Source organism: Clarias gariepinus, chromosome 3 (genome assembly GCF_024256425.1).
Source record: "Clarias gariepinus isolate MV-2021 ecotype Netherlands chromosome 3, CGAR_prim_01v2, whole genome shotgun sequence".
Classification (NCBI taxonomy): Eukaryota; Metazoa; Chordata; class Actinopteri; order Siluriformes; family Clariidae; genus Clarias; species Clarias gariepinus.
This window is the reverse complement of record NC_071102.1, coordinates 29,054,559-29,067,465: the sequence shown is the minus strand read 5'-3', so window position 1 is coordinate 29,067,465 and position 12,907 is coordinate 29,054,559. Positions and strand designations below refer to the sequence as shown.

The following is a 12,907-nucleotide window of genomic DNA, read 5'->3' as shown; positions in this document are numbered from 1 at the left end:
CTCACTCCCACACTCCATTACCGCCTCCGTCAGGAACTGCCAAAACAGTGCCATGGCTTCCTCTGCACTGACGCTCTGGTTTTTCCCTATAGAAGGTATTTGAAACGTCACGTGTTTCCACTATTTGCTGAGTGTGATTGCCTAGCAACAGGTGCCTGATCTTGAAGAACTAAGAACTAAGTCGCGGCAATTATTTCTGATTAAGTGCCATAAACACTTGAAACAGGAAGCACAGGTGTGTTATGTATGTCTAGGGCTGTTTAAATTAGGGATGCATCGATAGTGATAGTGATAGTGGTGTACAGGATAAGTTTGATGCCATACTCATTTCCTCCTACTCTTTCTTTAAAAATATTCTCATACGCCAACATCCATTTTAACATGATACTCCATAATGAATGCCTAGTCATTCACAAAGACATGACAGTGATGTGATATCTTCCACTGAATTTATGAAAATCACAGCCAAGTAATGTGAACTGTGTAAAAATGTCTAAATCATCTTCCTATAATGTATGATATATGGAATCATTACTAAAGATTTAATGCAGTGAAATTCATATACAAGAGCAATTCAGTTCTGCGAGCACTGAGCACTCCGATATAAACTCTTCCTTTTGCCTTAATCAGTATCACTATTGTACTTCACATCCACAAAACACTGTTTTTACCCTGTATACAGGGTTGCGGGGGCCTGGAGCCTATCCCGGGGGACTTAGAGCATAAGGCGGGGAACACTGTGGATGGGGTGCCAATCCATCTGGCTGCACGACATGCATATAATACGGGCAATTTTTTCAACCAGAAAACCCCAGTTAACCTAATCTGTATGTCTTTGGACTACAGGAGGAAACCTGGAGTACCCGGAGGAAACCCACCAAGCATGTACATTCCATGGACAGGGCCCTGAGGAGGGATTCAAACCCTCGACCCAAGCTAGGTTCTGTAATCACTTATACTAAACAGTCATTCCCTCATCAGCATCTCCTTCTCGCTCTTTCTCTCTCTCTCTCACACACACTCTTTTTCTTCAAAAAAATTACAGTGAATCTGAAAAGTGTAAACTACTCGGTCCTGAATATTTTCCAAAGTTATGAAACCAGCACTGTGCACTATAACTGGGAGAAACATTTGAGATGCTTTCCAGAAATTACTAAGTATTCTTTAAGAACAATATATACATATGTGTGTATATTCACTCACCTAAAGGATTATTAGGAACACCATGCTAATACGGTGTTTGAACCCCTTTCGCCTTCAGAACTGCCTTAATTCTATGTCGCATTGATTCAACAAGGTGCTGAAAGCATTCTTTAGAAATGTTGGCCCATATTGATAGGATAGCATCTTGCAGTTGATGGAGATTTGTGGGATGCACATCCAGGGCACGAAGCTCCAGTTCCACCACATCCCAAAGATACTCTATTGGGTTGAGATCTGGTGACTGTGGGGGCCATTTTAGTACAGTGAACTCATTGTCATGTTCAAGAAACCAATTTAAAATGATTTGAGCTTTGTGACATGGTGCATTATCCTGCTGGAAGTAGCCATCAGAGGATGGGTACATGGTGGTCATTAAGGGATGGACATGGTCAGAAACAATGCTCAGGTAGCCCGTGGCATTTAAACGATGCCCAATTTGCACTAAGGGGCCTAAAGTGTGCCAAGAAAACCTTTCCCACACCATTACACCACCACCACCAGCCTGCACAGTGGTAACAAGGCATGATGGATCCATGTTCTCACTCTGTTTATGCCAAATTCTGACTCTACCATTTGAATGTCTCAACAGAAATCGAGACTCATCAGACCAGGCAACATTTTTCCAGTCTTCAACTGTCCAATTTTGGTGAGCTCGTGCAAATTGTAGCCTCTTTTTCCTATTTGTAGTGGAGATGAGTGGTACCCGGTGGGGTCTTCTGCTGTTGTAGCCCATCCGCCTCAAGGTTGTGCGTGTTGTGGCTTTACAAATGCTTCGCTGCATACCTCGGTTGTAACGAGTGGTTATTTCAGTCAAAGTTGCTCTTCTATCAGCTTGAATCAGTCAGCCTATTCTCCTCTGACCCCTAGCATCAACAAGGCATTTTCGCCCACAGGACTGCCGCATACTGGATGTTTTTCCCTTTTCACACCATTCTTTGTAAACCCTAGAAATGGTTGTGCGTAAAAATCCCAGTAACTGAGCAGATTGTGAAATACTCAGACCGGCCCGTCTGGCACCAACAACCATGCCATGCTCCAAATTGCTTAAATCACCTTTCTTTCCCATTTTGACATTCAGTTTGGAGTTCAGGAGATTGTCTTGACCAGGACCACACCCCTAAATGCATTGAAGCAACTGCCATGTGATTGGTTGATTAGATAATTGCATTAATGAGAAATTGAACAGGTGTTCCTAATAATCCTTCAGACGAGTATATATACTGTATATATATACTCAATAATTTCTGGAAAGCATCTCAAATGTTTCTCTCAGTTATAAATATAATATATAAATATATTAGTATATAAATATTTTTTAATCAGCTTATTATTAGTTATTAGGTATATTGTTGAGTGTCGTCTGTATGAGTCCCTGTGAATCGTTAGTTTAACAAGTAAAATGTATGAGAACAATATTAAACACTACAGCCAGAGCTACTGTGCTTATACAAAACTAACGCAGACCTTTTAAACAAGTGCACTGTGGTATAATCAATGTGTAATTAATCACAATGTACATGACAGTGCTTAAACACAAACATAAAATAAAAATCCACAACTTGCTATTGGCACTGTAATTTTATTAGTACGTGTATACTGAAACAATAAACTTGTACTGGTATACAGACGATTTGTTATTTTTTTTGTTGGTTTTTTTTTTTTTTTTGTATTTGTATATTTTTTTCTTAACAAATTTGTTCACAACCTGAATCAAATATTGTTTTGTTATTCTGAATAATGAAATTCTAACTAGAAAACTGGCAAGCACCATCAAAGAAAGGGACCATAAAATCCAAGGAAACGGACGTGAGTGTATCCTACAAATAGACTCACCACAATTAGAAAATAGATTTTCAATTTTTGATTCTTTTTTTATATTAGTTTCCATTAAAAAAAAAAAAGCTAGTGCAAGTACAATATTTTACACAATGTACAGATTATGCACGCATATGGAAACAAACAAACAAAAAAATAAAGAAATAAAAATAATCTCCTTTCACAAAATATGTTTCTACTCAGGCCTTTATGATATATATATATATATATATATATATATATATATATATATATATATATATATATATATATATATATATATATACAGTATATACTGTATACACACACACACACACACAAACACACAAACACACAAAATTTCTTCCTGTACTAAGTAATGTGCAAAACATTCCTCCATCTCCCAGGACAGCTTCTTGCTACTGGCCTGACTTCTCTGTGTCAATACCAAGAACACGGAGACTTGGGATTGGATGTGACATTCAATGGTTTTTCATTTAACAGTCTTATATACAATTAGACCAGTAACTCCAAAGCTTTGAAACCATATCATCTTGTAGAATTCGATCCACTTACAAACCTAAAAGGGGGGAGGGGGGGGGCTCCTTTTGACTTTTGAGTGGTTCAGCCATCACCATCTTTTCCATCGAATGGAAATGATAAAGAAAGAAACACAACCTTGATTTCCCTTCCAGTGGAAGACAATAAATCTCCTTTCCTGTTTTACACTTTTCTGTTTAAGGACCATTTACTTCCTGTGTCCCACTATGCTCCCCCTCTAATGCAACACCAGACAATTTAAAATCACGCAGAATAGGAATACCATGAAAGCATAACAGAAGAAATAATCAGCTAACTGCTAAATGTGAGTAAATGGTGTTCTTTTGCTAGCGTAAGCATGTGGATTTTTTTTTCAAGTGTTTCCTGTAAAAGCCTGATCTATCATGAGTGTATCCCAGTCATCCACTTTCTTTAAATATACATAGAGTTTTCTTACTCATCTGTCAAATACAGATTTACAAACATGAACAATCATTGGCAACATATACAGTGGATCCTCTCCATGTCTTATAGGTGGAGTAAAACAAACTGTGAAGCAGAAACACATGCACCAGCTGAGGATACATGATGATGACATTATGGGTGCGCGAGAAAAAAGTTGGCTGCTCGGAGGCTGCGATCGTCCTTGGTTTCAGTTCTCGTTAGTGGAACCCAACGCTGTGATGGACCTGAAATTGACTAGTAGTCAATTTTAGTGTTTTAGAAGTCTGCAAGGTGTTTCTTTTCCCCTCTATGGTCTGGGCATCACATAAGAAAGCCACGAAAGAAAACACAGAACGGGTCGGCCCCTCTCTCTGAGTGCGTTTGTCAGTTTACCAGCTCGGCACGGTTAAGTGTAACGAAGACCAGGCATCACCTTCCATCCACTTAAGAGCGCACATTGTTTACTTTCCAGCATCGACACGGCTGAATCGTAGAGGAATAACAAGTGATAATAAACAAATCTACCCATATTACGAAACATACACACATTGTACAGGATGAGATTAGGATGATATCTCAGCCTGAGATTATTAATCCAGAGGTTTCGGACATCTACATGACGTCAAACAACAGTCAGGTTGAACAGAGGACTCCTGGTTGTTTTTAATTCAGTTAAAAAAAAAAAAAAAAAAAGTCAAACTTGATTTTGTGATGGATTAAAAAAAAACATGCTTTTTTCAAAATTTTAAATGCTAAGATTTGCACCAATATTGTTTTTTTGTCATTTAGTGCCAGTAAAACAAGGACATACAGTGCTCCTCGAGCAAGCTGACAGTCACAGTCAAAACTTTCTCAAATCAAATCATGTCCTCAACCACGGGATCAGAATGCTACACAGAAAACCCAGGAAGAATTCCAGGTCTCAATACATGCATTCAACAATCAAGGTCAAGGAAAGCAAAAAATCATGAAGAAAAAAACCCTGCGTTCTACATGAGTAGGCCTTTTTCAGGTTGCTAGAGGACCACGCAAACTTAAAACTGATTCTCCGGCCTGAACGTCTCGACTCGTTGGACCCAGGAACGAGCGGAGAGCGAGGCGGGCCTTGCACCAAGAGAAACGCAACCGTCTCAGCAGGAAGGAATACTTTCTCTCACACTCTCACTCCGTTTCTCTCCCTGATGCTCTCTATTGAACGAATGTTACACCGCCGAAAAAAAACACTTGGCACTGTGATGGCGCCAAGCCTTTCTCGGGTTACAAAGTGCTGAAACAGTATTATAAAATCTACTCTAAAAATGACAAAAAATGTGCATTTTGAATACATTTTCCTCCTTTTTTTGTTTTATTTTTATTCATTTTCTTAACAAAACGTGGTCCCTATAGTTAACGAGGTTTCGGATGCATTTCTCAGTCTGGATCACTGAGGATCACTGAGGATCACTGAGGATCGGGGTTTGCCACAGACTATGAGAAACAACACTTCACACTTGTACACACACACACACACACACACACCTGCGTGTATATAGGAAACATTTAGTCCCAGTTTTACTTGAACCATACTTAAAGCCAGGACTAAACTTTTCCTTAATTGTGTAGTGTGTGTGTGTGTGTGTGTTTATGTATATATGTATATATATATATATACTCTTTGATGCAGACACACAGACAAAAAAACTCAGGAAGTCCTCACACAGCCAAGGGCCAATAAAATGACTGCTTCTACTGTAGTATTTCAGCACAACACACACACACACACACACACAAACTCACTCGTGCACACACGCATATACTGTATGCACACACAAAGTACGCTTTACCCAGTACACACTTCACCTACACTTTACGCAAGTCTGCTTAGATGCATGCTCATTTAAACACACTTCTCATCCCTGAGTAAGCCTGAGGAAAAGTTGGTGATGTTTAACAAACGCACATATCGCATAAATCATGCCAAACTGCAAAGCCACTCCTAGGCTAAAGACGGTCAAACACTGACACGCTGAGAAAGAGGATCTATGCTATAACTCATACTGTAGGTGCAAAGTGACAGAGAAAGGGTTAAACAAAATGAGAATGATGTGTAAACTATATAGCGACAGTACACAGTAACATGGTAACAATTGCGAACATAATGCTACATCTATTCTGCATTTATCCTAAACTGCATGAGGTTTAAAGGAAATGACAATTTCGGGTTTGGTCGATTTTTGATCTTGGAAGGGGTTTGCTGGAAAGAGTATAAACGTTTGACATTGTATTTGTTTTTCGAAAGATTTTCTTCGTACATATTGGATACGGGCATTGTATCATATTGTTTACAAGTGCTCTTTACTGATTGTGTATCACAACCTACTAGGAATCAACAGCGATCCATCACTGCCAAGTCGAATACTGAAAGCTTTTTTTTTAAATCAGTAAATGATGTAATAAGCAGGGATCTTAAGAGTGCTTATGATGCAGTACGTATTACTTCTGAAAAGATGAGACTGCAGAAAAGATATGCTACATATTGCACATTTATCAAAGAAACTGGGGGAAGAAGAAAAAAAAAAACGCCTAAAAGAGTCGAACTTGGTTATGGAGAATACAAGAAGAATTGTTTCATCTCAGTTGTACCATTTCCATGCAGTACACTCCGGTGATTCCGTTCCTTTCACATCAAATTTAACGGGGTTTTACGAAACAGTAAAGTTGGGATTGGTTAAATATGTACACGCAGGTCACATTCATAATGAAGCTTAATATATACCAAACGTTTATAAAAAGTTTGCATTTACTTTGATTTAAATACAGACACGCCCACGATTAACAACATATGGGATTTATGCATCACTACAGAGCTTATAGGGAACCATGCAAACAAAAAGAAAGGAATTAAGCGGTGCTATTTAATACTTTAAATTTATGACATCTGAAATGACAGAAACAGTCAATATTGAATATTAACAAATGCTGTATGGAAACCCTTTGGGATAGATAGAATTAAGATCATGGTGCTTAAAATGTGCATTAAGTATAAGTTGTTGTTTTTTTTTTGTTTTTTTTTAAGATTACCCCTTATCTCCTTGAGCTCACCATTGGAATTCCATAAAATCTATAAAACGAGTTATCTTCAAAATGGGTTTTCTAAGCCACATAATATGTTTAGTCCTCCTTTAAACCCTAATTTTAAACCATAATCTACATATTAGCCAGATTATTCGAACAAGTAAGAAAACATCGACAATTATACCTTTAACTACGAAAAGAACCATCGACCATGTATGTTTCATGTGTTGTGCATCAGTGTAGGGGAACTGGACGTGAACAGCCAAAAGAAATTATAAAGACAGGCATGCATGCCCCTACTTAGTGACTGCTGAAAAATATATTGTTGAAATTTGTCTCTAGTTTTGCACTTTGTTCAATTTAGGTTTAGTAAAATAAGTTCCCTTAAAACAAGTTCTCTAAAACGTCCAGATGTGCAACATCCCCCAGCACAGCGAGAGTCCTGCGTTCAAGCAAGACTGATTCAACACACTGATTCTATCCAATTCACCTTGATTATTTAAGCACAAACTTAAACGGCTTCCATAGACGGAAAATGATTGAAACAGCTTCCATTTAAATAAAATTATCCAGATCTGTTCTTAAAAAATAGATTTGAGCAAATGCACATGGCTTACAACTATTTGTCCGGAACCGGTGCTTTATTTAAGCATTATGAAACCTGTGGGTAAGTTAACACACAAATCTGAACGAAAAACTAGACGGAAAAGTTTAAAGTGCTGATTAATTCTATTTGAATTTATGCACGAACTTGCATTTATGGGTCATTTATAGAGCCTGCATTACTGCAAGGACGCAGACATCTGGATGTTATGGGAAATAGAAACAAATACTGATGGGGTTCTATGGCTCTAAGTGAAAGTGAAAAACAAAGAGAGAGAGAGAGAGAGAGTGTGTGAGCGAGAGTCAGAGAGAGAGCAGACAGGTGCACATAACAGCCAGGCCATAAAAGGTAGCTGGCGATAAAAGCGGTGCGAGGAGTACTGGCTTTGCATGGGTACCTGAACACGCTCTGGAGGTCACTAGCACAAAAAGGATTGAGCTGGGTCAGAAAGACACATATATCACTGCATATGTTTCCGTTTCTCCCTGAAGAAGATACTGCGGGCTAGCTGTGCAATTCATGACAACTCAAAGCCAGACTACTAGGCTGATCAGTCGACTGACGAGAGAGTTTCCTGTGGTAAATGTTAGGATTTCTATTTGGTTTGAATACTGAATACAGACTCACATTATTGCTATATGTTATTATTTGGAATGCTTCTGATGTATACCTGTAGCGAAACTATGAAACCAGGAAAGAGGCATGCTGCTAAATGAAGCGCACTAAAGTGCTGAAAGAATCGAGGTTTGATGCGGGCAATGCCAAAACACACAAAAAAATGGGAAGGAAAAAAAAAAAAAGCAACCTTGCATTTTGGCCCAAACATCATAATGTTAAAAAAGTCATGTCTGGTTAAGTGACGCCGTTTCATTTCCGGTCTCAAAACACCCTGCCATTTACATGAACACATGAAAACACAGTCCTCACACACATAGACAATCTTTAAAAGGGTGTTAAAATGTAAAAAAAAAAAAAAAAGATAAGAAAAAAGAAAAATGCACGGTTGTAATGTTGATCTGAGAAACCCTGTTTTATTATTTAAAAAATAAAGCATCTTTAAATATGGGGTGTGTTCACCCACCCACCACCATCCAACAGGTCATCTGATAACACATCCATCCCTTTAACTATTCATCCATCCATCCATCCATCCATCCCACTCAAATACACCTGCAAAAACAAAGCCACCTATCAGAGAGTTCAACAAGTGTGCAGGCTTCAGGCTGTGGCTCCTTTCTCTCCTTATTGTATGCAGGTTAAAGAGTGTGTCAGAACATCCACTTACAGGGTCTGAAGAAGGGGGGGTTAAAATAAGTGAAGGAGTGAAGGGAAGCCACGGCAAACCAGTAAGCCGAGCGGACTTGTCAAGTAACTGCTACATTTCAGTAAATTGAGCTTTCAGCCCTCGCAGATGGCTGAAAACTGAATCATACATTTCATGTTACTACCTCTCCAGATGTGCAAACTGCAAGATTCTCTTTAAATTGAACTTTAAACAGAAACACCGGACAAATACCTAAATATATCTATTATATGCGATATGTATATACACTACCAGTCGAAAGTTTGGACACGTCTTCCAACTCCGTGGTCTTTCCTGATTTTAATTCTTTCCACATTATAAAACATAAATATGCAATATTTATATTCATAACGACTGTAATCTGAAGTGCTATTTGTTAAATGGTGATTTTTGAGGCTGGTAACTCTAAATAAACTTGGTCTAAAAGTTTATTTAGTATTTCCTGGGAAGGTCTTGACGAGAACCAATTCCATCATGGTGCTTGATGGGTCTTGCAAGAACTATTACAGAACAGCTGACCTTCATATATTAAAATAACAACTGACTTAATTGCCTAATTTAATTTTTACCTTTAATATTGTTCTAGAATGTAGAAAAATAAACCCAAATCCAAACCTGTCTCCAAACTTTTGAATGGTGTACACACATATCATAAAACACTCATACAAATATATAGCACAGACACACACACATACTTGGTATGCACACATACCCACACACACTAACTACCTGCTTGCACTAAGGCAAGATACAGTATATGCATTTCTATACATGTTACTGTACAAAAAAAGACATTCACTTTTCACTTATATTAATGTGTTATATGTGTGTTTGTGTGTGTGCACACTTATGCATTAAAATACATACATGCATGCACTTCCACAAACATATCTAGAACACACCCTTGAACCCAAACAATTTTTTTTTTCTGCATCCAGAGTCACTCACATGTACTTTCTCTCTCCTCATGGCATACTTTGGACAATCTCATGACTTCTGAAACCCTTCTGAAACCACACACAATCATCTCAATATTAATCACTAAAATGGCAGTTGTTTCACCAGCTTTACCTACGCTACAGTTAAAAAGAGCGGCTGTTGCTGTCTAGGCCTTTAGCTCGCCGTGTACTGAGGAGGCTGAGCTATACAGACCCGAACAGGAAAGTGCTTCCTGGGAATAAATGCTATCTCATGTATCTCTGCTGAATCTTCCACATCATGTCACCTCTCACATTCATTCAATCTTTTCACAAATCGAGGACCCCGGATCAGGGTGAACTGACTTTTCTATAGAGCGCTACATTCCACCATCACTTACATACAACATACTGTACAGTACTGTGTTCATTTTGAGATGTATAATAATAATAATAATAATAATAATAGATTAAAATATCTGTCAGCTAGTGAGTGTGACAGGTGTTTTAAGTGCTTCGTAAACCTGTCCCTCCCTTCTCAGGCAACTTTCTTTCACTTTCTCTCAAATAATAAGCTCTTATTATAATAAAAAATAGCAAGCAAAGATATTTTTGCTTATCATTAGCTCAAAAGTCAACCATCCTCAAACGTATACATTAACAAAAACCCATTCGGTGTGTACATGACTGAAAGTGACCCCTGATTGCAATGATTACACATTCATTGCAATTTTTTTTTTTTTAAAAGAAGAAAAAAAGAGACAGAAAAAAAAGAAGCAGAACTACAAAATAAACACAATAAAACAATTCAACAGGTGAATATATAAAGGCAAACTCCTCTATCTCCAGGTCTATTAGTATAATCTTTTTTTCTCGTTCCCAAGGAGCAACTGGCACTGTTTGATGACATTTCTTGATCTCAGTCAGAATGTTCCTTAACATTTGGTTGCTCTATTTTTCCCTCAGAAAAGACCATACAATCTACGGTATACCCCGGTACCCTCAATTAGATTTTTTGATGGATTTCAGATTGTCTGTCGTTTAATGTCTAAGCATCTGATGAGACTGCTTGAGCAGGATGGCTGACATTAAGTAAACTCCTGCGGCCAGTGGAGGAGTGATTTCCGTCCTGCCTCCCTGAGCAATACCATCCATACCGATCTCCTTTTTTAAGCTCACACATGGATGGAGCTGGGACTAATGCACCATAAGCATCTAGTACTGTTTCAGTAGGGCTTCGTTTGAAGCTACCTTCAAATCAGCTTTAAAGGACCCTCATCAAAACATTCAGATTCAATGAATACGCAATTTCGAGATACCACAACCATCATCCTGGCCATCCACTTTCCGTGGAAACCAAGTGCTGCATGAGCTTCATTTGCATATTAGAACAAGATTGGCTCTTAGATTTTATGATGCAATCAAACACCTCAGGTTTACCCTTGTTTTTTGTTGCTGTTTTTAAAAGCCACCAGTCTGTGCACTAAAACGTTTCGAAAAATAAATTTAAATATTTTTAAAGTTTAGGGTGACATTCATTTCTTTTATATTTCAAAATAGTAACGTAAAGATGAGGAATATCAGATATTTTGTACCCTGGAGGGCTCAGAAGACCAACTAAAACCCCACATTCGTTCAACAAATTACCCAATTGAAAAAAATTCCACTAATTGTTTGTGTATATTCAATGCACCTATTCAATTATTATCACTACTCCTAAGGTGATACGTATATACTAAGTTAATTTAGCCTACAGTACAGTAATTTTAATGAAAAATTTTGAGAAATCAATTTTGAAATGATATAAGAAGCAACATTCTAAAAAAAAAAAAAAAAACATTTTGAGGGTCTTTTTTTCTTCTTCTTCCAATCCAAAATGACAAACAAGTCCAAAATGGCGTTCATTTGCCAATATTCGATCTGCCTTCAATGCTGATTTTCACCTCCTGAGGGATAAACGATGGCCTGGGAAGAGTTAAGGGTGGTTCCTCTTCATGCTTCTCGACTTTGCGACCTTCTGGGGCCGACCATCTCCGTTTCCGCCCTGTAGGTTTACTAATAGATTCCGATTCTGAGGATGTTGGAATTCTAGAGGCTCCTTTTTCGGCCGAACCTAGTTCTCCGTTTTCTTTGCTTGCCGGGGAGCTCACGCCTCCCTGCCTGCCACACTGTGTCAGTCCGTTCTCCTGCTCCATGTGCCGCGCTGCCCTGCGAGTCCCACCTGAGGGTGCTTTAAAAGGTGGTTTAAGAGGTGGCCCAAGACTGGCAGCATCTGAAATCTGCCCCTGACTCTTTTTTAAAGAGCCGTTTTTCAAGTTCTTTAGAGTGAGGGAAATGCAGACATCGCCCACAGCTAGCCTGGCACAAGGAAGTTCCAGCAGTTGAGTGGTCCGGTCTGGACAGCAAGACGACCATCCCTGACCAAACACAAAGAAAGGGTACTCAACCAGCACCTCGACATTCACCTGAGAGAGAGGGAAACAGAACAGAGAAATCACAGTTGTCGTTTACAAAACGCAACATGTTATGAATTAATTGATTTAGTAGATTGTGTTCAGCCTCATTGTTGAGCCAGCAGACTTTCTGTTTGAGTGGGAGACCAGAATCATAAATTCACAGACAAATGAAACAGATTTTTCTCACAGCCCCCTCACTGCAGAACAGAAGGGAGATGAACTAAGGGATGACTCAATTCTGCCTTAGGATCCCACACAAACAGAACAAAACAAGGGACCATGCGGAAACAGGCAGCAAAATGACTGTGCTGAAATAACTGACATAGCAAACATGTAAAACACCTCATTCCAGGCTTATGAAGTACATGTACTGTACATTAGTTGCAGAAAACGTTTAAACCTTCAACACATGATAATTGCAATGAGAACCAAGTTGGCCAAATCTTAACCATAAAAATAAAGCAATTATAAGAATCGATGTTATAACAAAAGACAGCAACAAGTATATTTAAAAAAATGTGTAAAAGCTCAAGCTTTTTGACTTTTTACAAATCCAACATACAAGCAACGAAAGGTACAACAGTCATCCAAG

The 12,907-nt window shown here is 38.5% G+C and overlaps 1 protein-coding gene across 3 annotated transcripts in view; it reads right to left on the bottom strand.

Annotated features, from left to right (window-relative positions):
* Nucleotides 1-3,333: 3,333 nt before the first annotated feature.
* atxn1a (ataxin 1a) overlaps nt 3,334-12,907 on the bottom strand; it is a 110,450-nt gene continuing 100,876 nt past the window's right edge. For all 3 annotated transcript variants that reach the window (XM_053491795.1, XM_053491797.1, XM_053491798.1), the window contains one exon: nt 3,334-12,324. In XM_053491795.1, the coding sequence (XP_053347770.1) occupies nt 11,761-12,324 (564 nt within the window). In that variant the 3' untranslated portion in view covers nt 3,334-11,760. The remainder of the gene's footprint in view (nt 12,325-12,907) is intronic.